Raw genomic sequence first — 18,516 nt, forward strand, 5'->3', positions numbered from 1 at the left:
GAATGCTATGAAGAAGAAATTTTTATACCAATTGCCAGAAGGACAGATATACTGCACAACATGAAGCTTGCCAAAAGATAATGTATGTCACTGGGGACATTAAAAAAAATGCAGAACAGATCCAGATACAGAAAATTATTTCACGTACCTAATATGCATTTATACGACATATTATCTCAGTTAATCAAGGGTCATATTACAATCAGGCCCAGGTAACATCGTTAATCAGTGGTCTATTTGTGATTCCATTTTATACGCATTATTTCCTTCAAAAGCAGCATCCAAACTTATTAAGTGAATAAGTACTAAAACTGTCCAACAAACATGTACATAGCTCAATACATGTATATTTTGGTACAAATGCTAACTCCATTTTGCTTTCATAAAATGTGTCAACTGTCTCATAGTACTAGCTCCAACTAAAAAAAAAAAGTTCAATCTTTCAAAGGTTAAATACTAAAAAAGAATAATAATACTACCAAAATAATCAGAGCCAGGTATAATCTAGAGTCATTCAGGAAAACAAGCAGTAGTTACATCTTACATAAACACGACCACAGAAACACTTTTGTATTTTGATACCAAATGCCAAACTCTAGCAAATAACCACCTGATTCTTTGAGATTTTATAATTTATAATGCCTTTTTACATGCATTATATAATCTAAACCTCGTAATTTTATGGAATATTACTATATCCCAATTTATACATGAAAAAACAGACTCCAAAACAATAAATTATTTGTCCAAAGTTAAATCTCAAGGTCTTAAATTACAAGCCCAGTGTTCTTTCTATCTTGCTATAATCTCAGAAAAGTAAATAATAATAATATGCATCCTTGGGATTATGAAAATCAAAACCACAGCTATCAGCACATAGAAGACCTTGGAAAAATTATTTTAAATACACTCAAATTTATATACAACTTCAAAAATGAAAGACATCCGGCAAAAGGACCATGGTAATGTTTCTTCCTTCCTCACAAAATTTTCAAAACTTGAAATTTCTCTAGCTTCCTCTTTTCCCTTTAATTCCTTAATTTTTCCTTTACTTCCTTCAAAAGCAGCATCCAAATTCAATCGGCCCCAAGTATATTCAGGACTGAAAGAAACAAAAATAAGTAAAAAGGAAAAAAAAAATATCAAACTCTTCTTTATACCTATAATGATAACACTAGATCCTCTGAACCAAATTTCACAGGCAGTAGTTAAGTTCCAGTCTATGTCCCATCATCTCACTCTTTCCCAGTTCCATCTGCTGTGATAAAAAGCCTTAAAAAACTTAAACCTCCATTTTTTCAAAAGCAGAGCTTAAACTTATTTGATATTTTGTAAAGTGATTCCTCCCTAATCTGTCTCCATCAAGACCTGTGTTTAACATTGCCTTAAGTCGCAGGCTCCATGAAGAAGAAGAGAGGTAAGGAAGCAAAAGAATAGCATAGCGACAATCATGTTAAGACTCTGTAATTTAACAATAAAATACTTTTTTAAATAAGGATTCTAAATAACTTGTGCTAGCTTCAGGGTCAGACCTTAGAAAAGGATAAGACCACAATGGACTAGGAAAGAAAAGACACCATGATTAATACAAGTAATAGGCATGAAAAGATAATGCAAGTGAGCCAATTTCTGGTATCCGTAACAGAACAGTAAGATTGAATCAGGGAGCTACTTATGGCCAAGAAGTATCTCTGCTGATTCCTCATACCCCAATACGTTCTTAATCTCTTCCCGGACTTTATTCCATTCACACACTCCCAAGGCTCCTGCCCAAACACAGAATCGGTTCTAATTACCACCAAAGGTTTACAGTTACAGAAGATTTAATTCGTCTTGTATTCACAAGTTAGGTACAGATGAAACAATCAGGAGATTCCTCTCATAGTAAACTGCAAGTAACAACAGTACCAGGCCTCAAACACAGACACAGATCTTCACTGGTGCTCTACCATTAACATGACTAATATTTTTCTGCTTCTCAAGACTACCAGCTTACAATATATAGCCCCTTCAGCACCAACACTACACCAAGAACTTTAGGCCAACTCAGGTGTTTCTCATTTTATTTCCAATTTCTAAAACACAAAATATAATTGGCCAAAATATCTTTCAAGCCAATTCCAGTAAGATGTAATTGCTACGCTTTGGTCACACTTCAGAAGAGTACCCAATCACAGGCCAATCGATTGGGGAAGATACCAAGTTCACACAGAAGAAAAACAGATGCCTACATAGGAGGAGCTATAAAAACAGAAATTTCTATTACAATATAAGAAAATACGAACAGGGTACCATGTGTAATACATTTCATTAGATAGTATCCCCATCCCATTATTCAGGGGTGAAAGAAATCTCCAAAATGCACAGGAGATGTGTTCCTTGTATCCCTAACTTGATTTTTAAGATCAACTTTTTAAAAACGTTGTTTCAGTAGTCAAGTTTTATTTCACAAATACAGTGCTGAATTCAAAAGATAGTACCAATTAAACTAGTCTTCTACTCTCGAAAAAAAAAACTCTGAACACTGTATATTGCATATACCACTACACGAAATGGATTCAAACAGTGAAAATCTGGATGACAACTTTCCCTTAACTTCCCTTTGGACTACCAAAAAACATACTTATGTCTGACCCAAGTTAATTATTAAAGATGAAAACACAACCTTTGAAGAGTAATACATGAATGGCCAACAAGCACTTGAAAAGATGGTTAACCTCACTAGTGAAAAGAGGAATGCAAATCAAAACCACAATGAATAACCACTTCACACCCATTAGGTTGGCTATTATCAAAAAGGAAAATAATGTGTTGACAAGATGTAGAGAAATTAGAACCCTTATACATTGCTAGTAGGGAAAAAAAAGTAATGCACCTACTATGGAAAACTGTTTGGCAGTTACTCAGAAAGTAAAATACAATTACATATCACCTAGCAATTATACTGTGGGTAAATGCCCCAGAGACTAGAAAACATATGTTCAAACAAAAACTCATACACAAATGTTCACAGGAACATTATTCATAATAGACAAAAAGTGGAAACAGCCCAAATGTTATTTAATAATACTCCCACGTAATGGAATATTACTCAACCATAAAAAAGAATGAAGTGCTGATACATGTTACAACATGGATGAGCCTTAGAAACACGTTAAATGAAAGACATATGATACAAAAGACCATATATTAGACGATTACATTTATATGAAGTGTCTAGAATAGGTAAATCCATAAAGACAGAAAGTAAATTAGTGATTGCTAAGGTAACAGGAAAAGGAAAGTGACTGTTTAACGGGTACAGAGTTTCTTTAGGGGCTGATAAAAATGTTCTGAAAGTAGTGGTTATGGTTGTGAAACACTGCCAACTGTACTAAAAACACAACTGTACACTTTAAAACGGTGTATTTCAGGGTTGTGTGAATTTTACCTCACTTTTTTAAACAAAAGGAATAGAGAACTAACACTTCTGACAACAAGGGAATAAGTAGCAGAATGGATCCTATAGAATGGAAATATACTATTGCAAAATTTTTACATTGTATATGAAATAATATTATTTGAAGGTAGAACATGAAAAGTTTAAAAATGAGTATTGTAAACCTCAGAGCAACCACTTCCCCCCACCAAATACACAGAATCATTAACAAGCAAATAGTGGAAATAAAATGGCAATCTTAAAAATATCCAATTAATCCCCAAAACAAGAAAGCAAGAAAAAAAGAAAAACGAAATAGAAGAGACAAATAGAAAACAAAGAGCAAACAAGACAGTACACACAAAACCAAGCACATCATAATTATGTTAAAATGTAAACAGTCCAGCTAATCCAACTAAAAGGCAAATTGTCGGCTGGGCGCAGTGGCTCACGCCTGTAATCCCAGAACCTTGGGAGGCTGAGGGAGGCGGATCACAAGGTCAGGAGATCGAGACCATCCTGGCCAACATGGTGAAACCCCGTCTTTACTAAAAATACAAAAATTATCTGGGCATGGGGGCATGTGCCTGTAATCCCAGCTATTCGGGAGGCTGAGGCAGGAGAATCACTTGAACCCAGGAGGTGGAGGTTGCAGTAAGCTGAGACAACACCACTGCACTCCAGCCTGGTGACAGAGCAAGACTCTGTCTGAAACAACAACAAAGGCAGATTGTCATACTAAACACAAAGGAAGACTGAACTATACTCTGGGTACAAGAAATCCACTTTAAATATTACAACACATACATAGCAGACATGAAGAATAAAAACATACCATGTAAACACTTATGAAAAGAAAGCTAGGCCAGGTCAGTGGCTCACGCCTATAATTCCACTTTGGGAGGCCAATGCAGGAGAATCGCTTGAGCCCAGGGGTTTGAAATCAGCTGGGCACCATGGCGAGACCCTGTCTCTAAAAAATAAAATTAAAATAAAAAAAAATCAACCAGATGTGGTGGTCCACGCCTGTGTTCTCAGCTTCTCAGGAGGCTGAGGTGGGAGGACCACTTAAGCTTGGGAGATTGAGGCTGCAGTGAGCTGTGATCACGCCACTGCACTCCAGCCTGGGTGACAGAGTGAGACCCTGTCTCAAAGAAGAGAAGAGAAAAAGGAGAGGAGAGGAGAGAAAGAGAAAGAGGGAGAGGAGAGGAAAAGAGGAAGGCAGGGAGGGAGGGAGGGAAGAGAAGAATTAAGTTTAAGAGGCTATATTAACATCAAAGTAGATTTCAGAACAAGGAATATTACCAGGAATATAGAGTGACATTTCAAAATGATAAGGAGATCAATTCGCCAACTCTAAATCAGTGTAAACTTCAAAATACATGAAGTAAAAGCTGAGAGAACTAAAAGGAGACATAGCCAATTCTAGTTAGCACTGGAGACAATTGAAGAACATGTTAATTGACAGTACAAGTATACAGAAAATGAACAGGAGTACACAGAACTCAAATAACACATCAACCAACTTTACTATTTGACATGTATAGAACACCCCAGCCTACACATGGCAGAACACTCACTTTTTTCAAGTGCATATGGACCATTAGTGAAGATAAAGCTTATGGTGGACCATGAAACGAGTCTCAATAAATTCAAAAGGACTAAAATCATACAAATTATATTACCTGAACCAAGTTGAATTATATCACAAATCAGACATAGAATTTTCATGTAGAAATTAAACAACTGCAGCCATAAAAAAGAATGAAATCATGTTCTTTGTAGTAACATGGATGCAGCTGGAGTCCATTATCCTAAACGGATTAACACAAAAACAGAAAACCAAACACCGCATGTTCTTACTTTTAAGTAGGAGCTACACATTGGGTACACACAGACACAAAGACAGGAACAAGAAACACTGAGGATTCCAAAATCGGGGAGGAAGGGGGTTAAGAGCTGAAAAACCACCTATTGGGTACTACGTCCACTACTTGGGCGACAGGATCACTAGCATCATGCAACATACCCATGCAACAAACCTGCATATGTACAGGCAAAATAAACAACACACTTTTGAATAATTCATGTTTCAAATAAGAAATCACAAGGGAAATGAGAAATATTATGAACTGCTTGAAAATTTGAAGATACAGTTAAAGTAGGGATTAGAAAGAGAAATTGATAAGATTAAGTGTTGTTATTGAAAAGAGGGCCAAAAATCCATGATCTAAGCTTTCGTACTAAGAAACCAGAAAAGAAAACATGAAACTCCAAGTAAGCAGAAGAAATTTAAAAAGTAAAACTGAAAATTGGTGGAATAGAAAATGAACAAACTATACAGAAAATCAGTAATATGAAAATTGATCATTTGAAAAGAGTTAAACAAAATTAATAATCCTCTAGCTAAACCATTCAAGGAAAACAGAAACACAAGAACACAAATTATCAATATCAGGAATGAAAGATGTGACACCATTAACAAATCCAAGATATTAAAAGAATAAGGGATATATTATTATTATGCCAATAAATTCAGCAACATGGGTGTTATGAAGAAACTCTTAAACTACTAACATTCATGAAACACAGAATCTGAGTAGTGTCTATTAAGGAAATTGAATTAGTTATTAAAAACCTTCCCACAAAGGGAAGGAGTGAAATCATACAAAATATATGAAGGTCCAAAACTATGGCTTCACTAGAAAGTCCCATCAACCACTTAAGGAAAAACACCAATTTCATACACACTCTTTCAGAAAATAGAAGGGGAACATTTCTTACCTTCTTTTAGAAGCCAGCACTGGTCAGGCACAGTGGCTCATGCCTATAGTCCCAGCACTTTGAGAGGTCAAAGTATGGGAAGATCACTTGAGACCAGGAGCTCAAGACCAGCCAGGGCAACACAGTGAGACTCCTGTCTCTACGCAAAAAAAAAAAAAAAAAAAAAAAAAAAAAAAGAAAAAGAAAAAGAAAAAAAGAAGAAAGAGTGAAACCAGCGGGAGAGAGGGAGGGGGGGAGGGAAAGAACAAGTGAAACCAGCAATAATACCTATGTTATGGGTTAAATTGTATTTCCATCCCTCACAAAAGAAAAGCCCTGTGTTATAACTCCCAGTATCTCAGATTTTGCATTTGAAAATAAGGCCTTTAAAGAGATAATCAACGTAAAATACAGTCATATTGGTGGGTCCTAATCCAATACAAGCAGTATTCTTCTAAGACACAGGCAACACACAGACTGAGAGGTGACAAAGTTATGACACAACAAAAAGTGGCCCAACCTAGCCAAGACGGCAAAACCCTCATCTCTATTAAAAATTATAAAAATTATCCAGGTGTGGTGACACGTGCCTGTAGAGCCAACTACTAGGAAGATGAGGGAGGAGGATCCCTTGGGCCCAGGAGTTTGAGGATGCAGTGAGCAGTGATGGTGCCACTGTACTCCAGCTTGGGTGACACAGCAAGACCACTTCTTTTAAAAAAAAAAAAAGAAAGGAGGCCGGGCGCGGTGGCTCAAGCCTGTAATCCCAGCAATTTGGGAGGCCGAGATGGGTGGATCACGAGGTCAGGAGATTGAGACCATCCTGGCTAACACAGTGAAACCCCCTCTCTACTAAAAAAAAAAATACAAAAAACTAGCCGGGCAAGGTGGTGGGCGCCTGTAGTCCCAGCTACTTGGGAGGCTGAGGCAGGAGAATGGTGTAAACCCGGGAGGCGGAGCTTGCAGTGAGCTGAGATCCGGCCACTGTACTCCAGCCTGGGCGACAGAGCGAGACTCCATCTCAAAAAAAAAAAAGAAAGGAAACAGGCCTCAGAAGAAACCGAATCTGCCTACACATTGTTTTGTACTTCTAGCCTCCAGACCTATGAGAAAATAAACTTCTATTTCTATTTACCTATGAGAAAACCAATAAATTTAAGCCACCTAATTCTGTGGTATTTTGTTATGGCAGCCAAAGCAAACCAATACACTGTGATATGAAAACTAGAAATAAATTAAAAGAAAATCACAGACCAGTATCCCTCACTAACAAAGGTCCAAAAAATCCTTTTAAACAATTACCCAATCAAACAAATCCATTAATGTATGTTTTTTAAATAGGGCATATAAATTTAAAAGATGTAAAAGTATATTTATATACAGATAACATGGATGTTTTTCTTATAAATCCTACAGGTTCTACCAAAAAACTATTAGAACTAGTAAGTAAACTTAAAATTTCATAAAATACAAGGACAACATAAAAAATAGTGTATTTACATACTAGCAACAATTAGAAGTTGAAATTAAAAGAACAACATTTAGAACACCATCAAAAACATAAAATGCTTAGGGATAAATTTTTAAAATATGGTGAAAAACCCAAACTGAAAAGTATAAAACACTGCTAAGAGAAATTAAAGAAGACCTAAATAACTGGAGAAATATACTATGTTCATGATTCAAAAGACTCGATAATATTAAGATGTCATCTTCCCAAATTAAATCACAGATTCAAAGTAACCAAAATTAAAATCCTACATCTTTTTTTGTAGAAATTGGCAAGATAATCCTAAGATTTATGTGGAAATGTAAAGAACCTAAATAACCAAAACAACTTTGAAATAAAGGATGAAAATTATACTACCTGATTTCAAGATGTACTATAATGATACCATAATCAAAACAGTATGGCACTCGTAGGGATAAACATATATACACCAATGGGACTGAATAAAAATTGCAGAAATAAACTCATATATATGGTTAACCTTTGAGAAAGGTGCCAAGAAAATTCAATGAACAGAGATGATCTTTTCAACATATGATGTTATAATATTAATGAAGCCTTCAATCCTTATCACAGTATATAAAAACTAACTTGAAATGGATTATAACCATAAGAAAACTATAAACCTTCTAGAAGAAAACACACAAGAGAATGTTTTCTAATTTCGTGTTAATTTCTTAGCTAGAACACAAAAATTAAAAATAATAAAAATCAACTTGGACTTAATCAAAACTGAAAATTGTATCGATATATTAGAAAAAAGAAAAAACTTTTGTGCTTTAAAAAATTATTAAGAAAATGAAAAGATAAGCAACAGACTAAGAGAAAATACAATACATAGGTCTGACAAAAGATGTATGCAGAATACATAAAGAACCCTTACAATGCAAGATGACAAGCAATTTTACGGGGAAAAAGGGGGCCAAAGATTACAAGAGACACTTCACAAAAGATATGCAAATGAAAAATAAGCACATAAAAATATGTTATATAACAATGAGATAAAACTACATATCCACAAAAATGACTAATATTTAAAAGACTGAAAACAGAGCGCTAGCAAGAATGTGAAACAATAAGAACTTTTATTTGTTGCTGGTAGAAATGCAAAATGGTGGCCGGGCACACTCACGCCTATAATCCCAGCACTTTGGGAGGTCAAGGCGGGAGGATCATGAGTCCGGAGATCGAGACCATCCTGGCTAACATAGTGAAACCCCATCTCTACTAAAAATACAAAAATGTAGCTTGGCATGGTGGCAGGCACCTGTAATCCTAGCTACTCGGGAGGCTGATGCAGGAGAATCGCTACTCCGGAGGCAGAGGTTGCAGCAAGCCAAGATAGCACCACTGCACACCAGCTGGAGCGACAGTGCAAGACTCTGTCTCAAAAAAAAAAAAACAAAAGGGAAAAAAAGGAAACGGAAAATGGTACAGACAGTTTTTAAAAAGTTTTGCAGTTTATTTTTAAATTAAACATACACTTGGCATAGAACCCAGCAATTCACTACTAGATATTTTTACCCTAGAAATGTGAAGACGTGTCTGCACAAAAACCTGAATGCTTACAGAATTTTCTAAATAATAGCCAAAAACTAGAAACAAGTCAAAAATCTTTTAACCAGAAAATAAACAGCTCATGTTACATCCATACAATAATGGGATACTACTAAGCAATTAAAAGAAAAAAAAATAGTACATTCAACATCAGTGAATTTCAAAAACATTATACCACATGAAAGACACCAGACACAAAAGACTACCTACTAAAGGACTCCATTAATATGAAATTCCAGAAAAGGCAAAATGACAGCAATACAAAGCAGATCACTGGTTGCCAGGTGTTAGGTGTGAAGGTAGACACAGAGTATGAAGTGTTGGCAAAAGTGAACTTTCTGGAAATGTATCATAGCTTCATTAGGGTGGTGACTGCACAGTTGTACTCGTGTCAAAACTCATTCAACTACACACTTACGACCAGTGACTTGTTTTATGCAAATTATAACTTAGTAAAGCTGATTTTAAACAAAATCAGCCTCTAAATAAAGGCAAGGAAATAGGTGGTTAACTTGGGTAACCAGGTTAAAAACCTGACCTCTGAGTCAAATTGTTTGAATATAAATACTGGCACCACCATTATTAATTGTGTAACTGAGACAAGTTATATTACCTCTCTGAGCTTCATTTCCTCATCTACAAAATGGGAACTATAAGAGCATCTATATCAAACAGTTGTTCTGAAGATTAAACAAGTAATGTAAAACCTTTAAAACAGTGCTTGGCAAATAGCAATTTATATTTGAGCACTTGCTATTACGAGTATTTGTCCCAAACGAATTGTCAGTACAACACATTCATGTACACTCGAATGGACTTGGCATTTACAAACTTTGAGATGCAAGTATCTAAAAGAACCCCCAAAACAGTCATCAGTAATTTTTACAAAGCCTACTTTGTCTCATTGTCTCTATTTAGAGCCAAATGCCCACCCGTGAATTAATACTAAAGACAGATGATTCCAGTGCACTAGACACTTGAGCATGGATTATATGTTCCAATTCTGAATTTGGGGAAGAAATGTACCACCCCAAACCAGAGATTAGGAAACAAGGATGAATTCTCAATGGTTATACCAGAAATACAATAAACAGAAATCAGACCACCTACTGCATTCTGTGTTCCACTTTATATAGAAACAGAGGCAAAATCAGTCCATGAAACTTAATTGTGAAAAATGAAAGGACGACTAACATATTTTAGGATATAAAGAAAAACGTGTTACTCTCAGTGAATATATTGTTTGAGAAAGTACCAACCTATCTGAATAGTACTTGGCTCATACATACATAAAGAAAGAGGACAAAGAACAAGTAAGGTAGAAGGCAAAGACAAGTCTGCACAAAAACCTGAACGCTTACAGAATTTTGTCCTACAGACAACACCACATATAAAAACATATCAAGAATTTTAAAAGCACTTTAACTTTTGAGAGACAGAGTTTCACTACGTTGCCTAGGATGGACTCAAACTCCTGGAGCTGAGACTACAGGCATGCATCATCATGCCCAGCTTAAAAAACATTTTATTTGGTATACAGATTGAATATCCCTAATCTGAAAATCTGAAATCCAAAATCATGCAAAATCCAAAATTTTTTCAGTGCCAACATGACTCTCAAAGGAAATGCTCACTGGAGCAATTTGGATTTCAGGTTTTTCAGATTAAGGATGCTAACCTGGTAAATATAATGTAAATATTCTAAAATTCAAAACCAAAACCAAAAAAAAAAAAAAACCCTAAAATCCAAAACACTTCTGGTCTCAAGCACTTCAGATAAAGGATACTCACCCTGTAATACAAATTTTAACAGGAAAAAGACGATGGGCTAATTCCACCGTCAAAAAAGCCTTTCCCCCCAACCTATGGAAGTTTTCTGAGGAAAAGGGTAGCAGGTTGAAATAATAATATAAAACACGAAGAAATCACCATTAAGAACAAACATACACATACAAGAAGGAATAGTAAGCAACAAGGTTTAAGGCTACTTTAATCAGTAACAGTTCTTAGATGGAACATACCCACCTATGTAATGTTGGCTCATTATCAGAAAAGGTATAAAAATTTGTAAAAGGTAACTGCTTATCAACACATTCTTTAGTAATGAACTACTACTGCACAAGTACTGCCTTCTCAATTTATAGATCACAATTCAAAGTTAATAGTCTTCCTATCCTGTTTCATAATCATCTTTATTTTCTCTACCATTTAAATCACCCACAGAAGTCTTCTGCTGCCATTGATGCTGATGTCCCACCATCTGATAGTCCATAGGTCTGACAGTACCAACAGGTCTGATAAAATATGACATCTCCTGCAGAGTATGTTTCATCACTGTCATCCAAATGGCACATGTATTATAAAGCAAAAGAAGCATCAAGTTTGACTTCTGCAGATTCAAATAAGTTCTTGACAGATGTTACTATAATAATAATATAATAAATGCTGGCTCATTCCAGTAACTGAATATGCTTTAACAGCTCTTTAAAATACATTTAGTCTTGTATTTATAAGCTCACAATGGTCTACAAAGAAAAGCCACTTGAACTTTCCACTTTCCTATCTATCACAGGAAATTCAGTCCTACAATTCAGTGACTTTAAAACATTTTTTACCAGTGTACCCAGTGAGAAATACATTGCATATACATTGCTGTACAAACTATTACTATCTTTATTACGACAGATTCTGTGATATGTTCTATTCCCCCCCCCCTTTTTTTTTTTTGACAGGGTTTCACTCTGCCCTCCAGGCTGGAGTGCAGTGGCGCAGTCATAGCTCACTGCAGCCTTGACATCACAGTCTCAAGTGATCCTCCCACCTCAGCCTCCTGAGTAGCTAGGACTACAGGCACACGCCACCACACAGGCTAATTTTTGTATTTTTTGTAGAGATGGGGTTTTGTCATGTTGCCCAGGATGATCTCGAACTCCTGGGTTCAAGTAATCCTCTTGCCTTGACCTCCCAAAGGGCTGGGATTACAGGCGTGAACCAAGGTGCCCAACCTCACTTGTTAATAGTCTGAAAAACAGAGCCAGACGTTTTTCAGACTATTAAAAATAGCCTGGGATTACAGGCGGTGGCTGCCATCTCCAATCCCAGCTACTTGAGAGGCTAAGACATGAAGATTGCCTGAGCCCAGGAGTTCGAGACCAGCCTGGGCAACATAGGGAGAGCCCTGTCTCAAAAACGGAAAAAAAAAAAAAAAAAAATTGGAAACCAGTTATATTAACAAGGATGATCAATGGCCTTCATCTTTAGTGCTAAATGTAATTAATAGGTAATGGCTATATATTGTGCTATGCACAGTCCATTAGAGTATTTAACATCTGCCATGGAACTAAGAAAAAGGAATGGTACTAACATCTGCCATGATACTAAGAGAGGCAATGATACCAGGTTATATTATAATTACACAGTTAAAAGCCATTCTTCAAATTAAATCATGAGCTCCTTAAGAGAAAATTTTAGCTTAACACAAAATAGGCAGTCACATATTTACTGAATGATAGATCTATTTAATGTAGATCCTAACTACTTTCTATCAAGCAGATGACTAAAGTCAACTTTCTCATAAAGAGCTTACTATCTACATGCAAACGCATATTTCTGCTGCAAGAATGGCTGGGACTTGCAGAGGTAGAAAACTTCATTTGAGATAGTTGGAAAAGCTAATAAAAAGGCAGCAGTTATAGAATTGTTTTAAAAAGGAGTCAGTACAAAAAACAGAAGTCATCTTTCAAATACAGATCAGACTCATAGTCTAGTTAAATAAACCATATAATAAAATTTTGCAAAAAATCAAAATAACAAAGATTTCCTTTGAATGTTGAAGATATATCCAATGTCAAGCTAAATACTACTGTCCTGTATTAGATTCCCCATCAATAAAACACTGTTAAAATTATTCAACTTGATAATACCTTCAACCTTTTGTGTCAAATAAAAAATAAAAATGAAACCTAAACCCCTAAACTGTTTATCAACTCTGCAATTAAATATAAACTTACTTTAAGTCAGGAGAGGCCAATGTTTGTTACTGAAATTAGGTATGTGACTATTTACATCAACAGTTCTCAAGGAGGGGAGAAGGACATATCCCTATCACCACGGGAGCATATGCAAACTACACTGCCCACCCCAGCCTCCAATTCAGATATGTTCTCTTGGGATGTGGGCAGGTAAGAAAAGGGAGTGGTGAGGGATAAAACATTTATCTCATATGATTATGAAACAGCTGCTTCTCCTCCAATCTATGCCCCTTAAGAACCACTAGGTCAAATACATGTACTCGAACTTACAGATCTGAAATTCTCTAATTGCACACAAAGAAAACACAAAGTTGAGAACTGGGAAATCTGAGTTCTCATTTTGTCCTTACCTGTCCAATGAGAAACAAAATTATTTCTCTGTGCCTCAATGAGAAAATAATTAGTATTGTATTAAAAATAGGTTATATATAACATCACAGAATTGTTCTAAGGATAACATAAAATGTGAAGCATATGCATATCTTTAAAATGTCCCATAAATGAATAAGAAATTATCATTACTCAAACTTGGGCTTCATTTACATATAAAAGCATAGAATAATTTGAATTGGTTCACAGTTTGACCTTGGGGCATACAAGACAAGACCTAGAGCCAAATAGGAGTGGAAAAAAAAAAAAAAAAGATTCCTTGGGCCTTGCCTAATCCATATTATCCTAACCCAAGAGTCTGGCCAAAATCAAACCTGGCTTGAGTTTTAAATCAGACTCTCAATTAATTCTGAATATTAAACCTCACCAGAAAAAGAAATAATTAACTAATGAGATTCTTAGAAAGTGAAATACTCAGGGCCGCGGTGGCTCACACCTGTAATCCCAGCATTTTGAGAGGCCAAGGCGAGCGGATCACATGAGGTCAGGAGTTCAAGACCAGCCTGGCCAACATGGTGAAACCCCATCTCCACTAAAAATACAAAAAAATAGCCAGGTGTGGTGGCAGGTGCCTGTAATTCCAGCTACTACGCGGGAGGCTGAGGCTCCAGAATTGCTTGGACCCAGGAAGCAGGGATGGCAGTGAGTCAAGATGGTCCCACTGCACTCCGGCCTGGGTGACAGAGTAAGACTCCGTCTCAGATACAAATTTCAATTCTTTAAAAAAAAGTTAGGGTTCCCAATTCCCTATAGCATAGCCTATAGTGCAGTGAAGTTCATACAGTGCCTGGCTAACAGTGAATGTCATACAAGTATCTCCTGAACGACAATGATCGATTCCTTATTTCTCACATCTTTTACTCAATTTTAGTGTACTTACATGGAGACTAACATGTTTGTGTTTGTTAAGTACACTAAAAATGAAAATGCAAACAGTGGCTAAAAAGACAACTAAATCCTGCACACCCCCCCCCTTTGTTTCATTAGCTTATTAGCTACTCCCACTATCGACTGTAGAAGTGCAAACACTTCTCAGCCCCAACCATAAACTGCTTGTTTATAAATAACAATCACACCTCAAATGTTCAATGAAAAACAGATTAATTCTGATCCAGAATAATGTACAAAACAGCAGAAAGGTGAAGACATCATTTTTCTGCAGAAACTGGAAACTGTAAGTCTAATCAATAACTTTCCTAACAGTTCCAACTTCTAGCTCTATCGTATTTAACACCACCAACTCAGACCATCTTCAACCCTGATCTGAATCAACTTCCCTCATAATGACTGTGCAAGCAGCCAGCTTCCTACATGCCTAATATTCGATCAACAATTTCCTCAAAAGGGAAAGTACAAAACACTACCAGTTCTTAACTAGCTAACAGCAATTACTTCTCATAATCCTACCAATATCTAAAACCCAATAAAAATTCCAAAACACTCTCAAGCAACACAATCAACTCCACCTTTCACTTAATACGATGACTAACCCCTCCCTCCCAAATGTCCTGACTAAATGCTACTCTGTATCATCCAAGATGCCAACTATGATGACAAAATGTCTATACCTAGCATTTCTCAAGTCAGAAGTTCCAGCATACTCTGTTATCCAGTATAGTACAGTTACATCTGACACAGGGACGTTATTTAACAAATGTGGTTCTCTCTTTTCAAGACACTTGGTGGAAAAGTGAAAAATTTATTAACAGACTTTGACTACAGTCGTCTCAACAGCAGATTCCTAAGTGGCCCATCCTTCGAAATGTAAGAAGAGAGATATTTACACATGCATACGATGGGTACTTACATTATTATAAAAAGCATGTCTTTATAAGACTTCCATGCTTATGTTTACAGCATCATCTACCATACTTCAAATAAAATTCTGACCAATTCCATCCCTCTGCATCCCAGGAAGCTTAGTCCTCTACATTTACAAATTTAATTCATCTCAACAAGTACTCCTGATTGACTGGGTGCTCAATTCATCAGAGAGCCAAAAATTTTAAGACTCAACCTCTTTGCCAACTTTGTTATCCAAAATCATTTATTTGACCTTCCACCTTCTTCCCCCGTTATTCCCTAAACTCCCTCCACTTCCTCCTCAGTAACACTTATCTACCTCTTTATTATCCCCACCCTGCCTTGCTACTCCAACATTCCTTTACTCCACCAACCTGCAAACGCTCGAATCCCTCTGCAGACACCACCAAAGGACCAGTATCCCAGGCTCTCCAACAAGCCACCCCCCGCCCCCCGAGCCTAAGCGGCAGAAACTCATAATTTAGGGACAAGGAGGGAGTGCTCTTCAAACCCACCATACGAAGTCGTTGCTTTTGTCCTCGTAGGAGTTGATGAGCCCGTTGCAGAGAGGGGCGAGAAGAGGTCGCTTCCTGCTGCCGCTGCCTAGGCTGGAGCTGCTGCCTCCTACGCCGGCGCTGGGCCTGGCCACGCAGCTGTGCCGGGACAGGCCCGTGGACACCGCCCCGCCGCCGCTGCCCGACACGGCGGGCGCCACCAACACAGGCCGCACTGGGCCCCCGAGGCCGCCTGAGCCGGCGGGCTGGGCCGCCCCGCCGGACACCAGCGCTGCCGCCGAAGCCGCCACGGAAGGCGGCGACGGGGAAGAGGATAAAGACGAGGAGGCGGAAGTCACCGAGGAGGCCGCCGAGGAGCCGGGGCTAGTCCCAGCGGAGCCCGACCCGGCCTGGCGGCTACCAGACATCGTGACTCCCTCCCCTCCGGCCGGACGCTCGGAGGAGAGGGACCGCGACCTCGACCCTCCGCCGCCTCCCCTCCCCTCCGCCTCAGTGCATCCTGAGGACGCCCGACGAGCCGGGAGGTGGGGCTGAGGAACAATAAAGTTGCGTTTTTTTTTTAAGGCAACCACACAACAGCGTCCGACGGGAGGGGGCGGAGAAAACTAAAAAAGCGGAGTAGAAGACACTACCGCTGTCGAGGTCGCCGCCGCAGCTGTCGCGGCAGCAGCCAACCCCGACGCGCCGTGGCCGGCCGTGCGCGCGCGCAAGAGCGGCGGAAGAGGCGGGCGCGGCAGGGGATACCACTGGGGACGCAGCCGGGCTGCGCTCAGACACAAATGCCGCGCTCTCGGGGACTTGGGTCCCTGGCAAAGGGAGTCTCTCTGTCCCAAGCCGTTTTCGCTCCAGAAAACGTGCCAGAGAGCAGACGGTCCTAATGCAGTAAAAGAGTTGAGGAGAGTGGAATGATTGGTAGAGGTGGTGGGGTGGTTTGAAAGACGGGAATGTAGGGGGCGGAACCCTCAAAATGCGACTGCGCACGCGCGCGCCGGGCGCGGACGCTCACAGGTTCCCTGGGTATCCGCCCCAAGCGGAGAATATCGGCGCAAGCGCGGAGTCATCGTGTTACGCATGCGTGCGAACGCACCGTGTTCCGGAACCGGAAGAAGAAGCTGTCTCTTGCCTCATGATGGGTAGGCAGGTGCTTCCGAACTGCGGAATGAAGGTTCTCGTAAGCTGGAGACCCACGGAGAGAACACAGAAGCTCCGAGAGGTTGCTAACAGCACTGCATTGAACCAACGCCTCCTGCTCTACTGATGGTGATTCCACAGCTTTGTGAGGAATAAGTTAAGATGAAGTCAGTGAAATTTTCTGCAAATTGCAAACATGGTACCAAGTGTTACCAATTTTATTAGTAGACCACGACCTCACTCCGGTATTTTGAAAAGCTGTTTGCCAAATTGAACATAATAATGGTAAAACAGATTTTGCCCAGTCAGACCCAGCTCAGTCAGAACCTAGGTTTATTGTGGATCTGATATAATTCTAGCACAAAACAAGGAAACGTAGCATTTAATACCACCAGAAAATACACAATTTCTGGTAGTCTTTTTTAGAATATTGAAAATTGATTGTAGGCGGAGGCAGTGGCTCATGCCTGTCATGGCAGCACTTTGGGAGCCTAGGGGGTCGAATCACCTGAGCCTGGACGTGAGGATCAGGCTGAACCTGAGGTTAGAGACCAGCTTGGGCAACACAGCGAAACCCCGTCTCTAAAAAAAGTACAAATAATTAGCTGGGCATGGTGGCAGCAGGCCTTGTAGTCCCAGCTACTCGGGAGGCCGATGTGGGAGGATTGCTTGAGCTGGGCAGGTTGAGGCTGTAGGGAGTGGAGATCGCACCACTGCACTCCAGCCTGTGAGACAGAGATCCTGTCTCAAAAAAATAGATAGATAGATACTCATTTGCTACATTCTAAGAGGTGGAAGTTAGAAACAATTGTGTGATTTTTATCCTTTTCAATTCTATCATTTTATGATTTTTATATATTTATTTGGGAGTAAAGTATTGTGAAAATACTCATGACTTAGTAAACTATGTGCGTATTCAAGTAGGTAAAAGGAGACAAAGGTTTTTGAATTTTTTTTTTAAATGAGAATTACGTAATTGTTTTTAAATCATTATCCTTGGCTGCAAAAATCAGTAACAAGGTGACACCAGTCGGAGACTGGATAGGAAGTTGCCGGGCAGATGTTTTCGCGGAAGTATTTTTTGTGTAAGATTGTGGCTTTTGGCCAGGCGCGGTGGCCGATACCCATAATCCCAGCATTTTGGGAGACCAAGACCAGTGGATCACCTGAGGTCAGGAGCTCAAGAGCGGCCTGGCCAACATGGTGAAACCCCGTCCCTACTAAAAATACAAAAATCAACCGGGTGTGGTGGGCACCTGTAATCCCAGCTACTGGGAAGGCTGAGGCAGGAGAATCGCTTGAACCTGGGACGCGGAAGTTGCAGTGAGCCAAGGTCGTGCCACTGCACTCCAGCCTGGGCAACAGAGCAAGACTCCGTCTCAAAAAAAAAAAAAAAAA

The 18,516-nt window shown here is 38.9% G+C and overlaps 1 protein-coding gene across 9 annotated transcripts in view; it reads right to left on the reverse strand.

Moving 5' to 3' along the window:
* Positions 1 to 16,903, reverse strand: part of COP1 (COP1 E3 ubiquitin ligase) — a 259,903-nt gene extending 243,000 nt beyond the window's left edge. For 8 of the 9 annotated variants that reach the window (XM_010367393.2, XM_010367391.2, XM_010367392.2 and 5 more), the window contains exon 1: positions 15,988 to 16,903. In XM_010367393.2, coding sequence (XP_010365695.1) covers positions 15,988 to 16,394 — 407 coding nt within the window. In that variant the 5' untranslated portion in view covers positions 16,395 to 16,903. The remainder of the gene's footprint in view (positions 1 to 15,987) is intronic. The other variant, XM_030936258.1, reaches the window with a different exon arrangement.
* Positions 16,904 to 18,516: the final 1,613 nt, after the last annotated feature.

This window comes from Rhinopithecus roxellana, chromosome 8 (assembly GCF_007565055.1).
Source record: "Rhinopithecus roxellana isolate Shanxi Qingling chromosome 8, ASM756505v1, whole genome shotgun sequence".
Taxonomy (NCBI): domain Eukaryota; kingdom Metazoa; phylum Chordata; class Mammalia; order Primates; family Cercopithecidae; genus Rhinopithecus; species Rhinopithecus roxellana.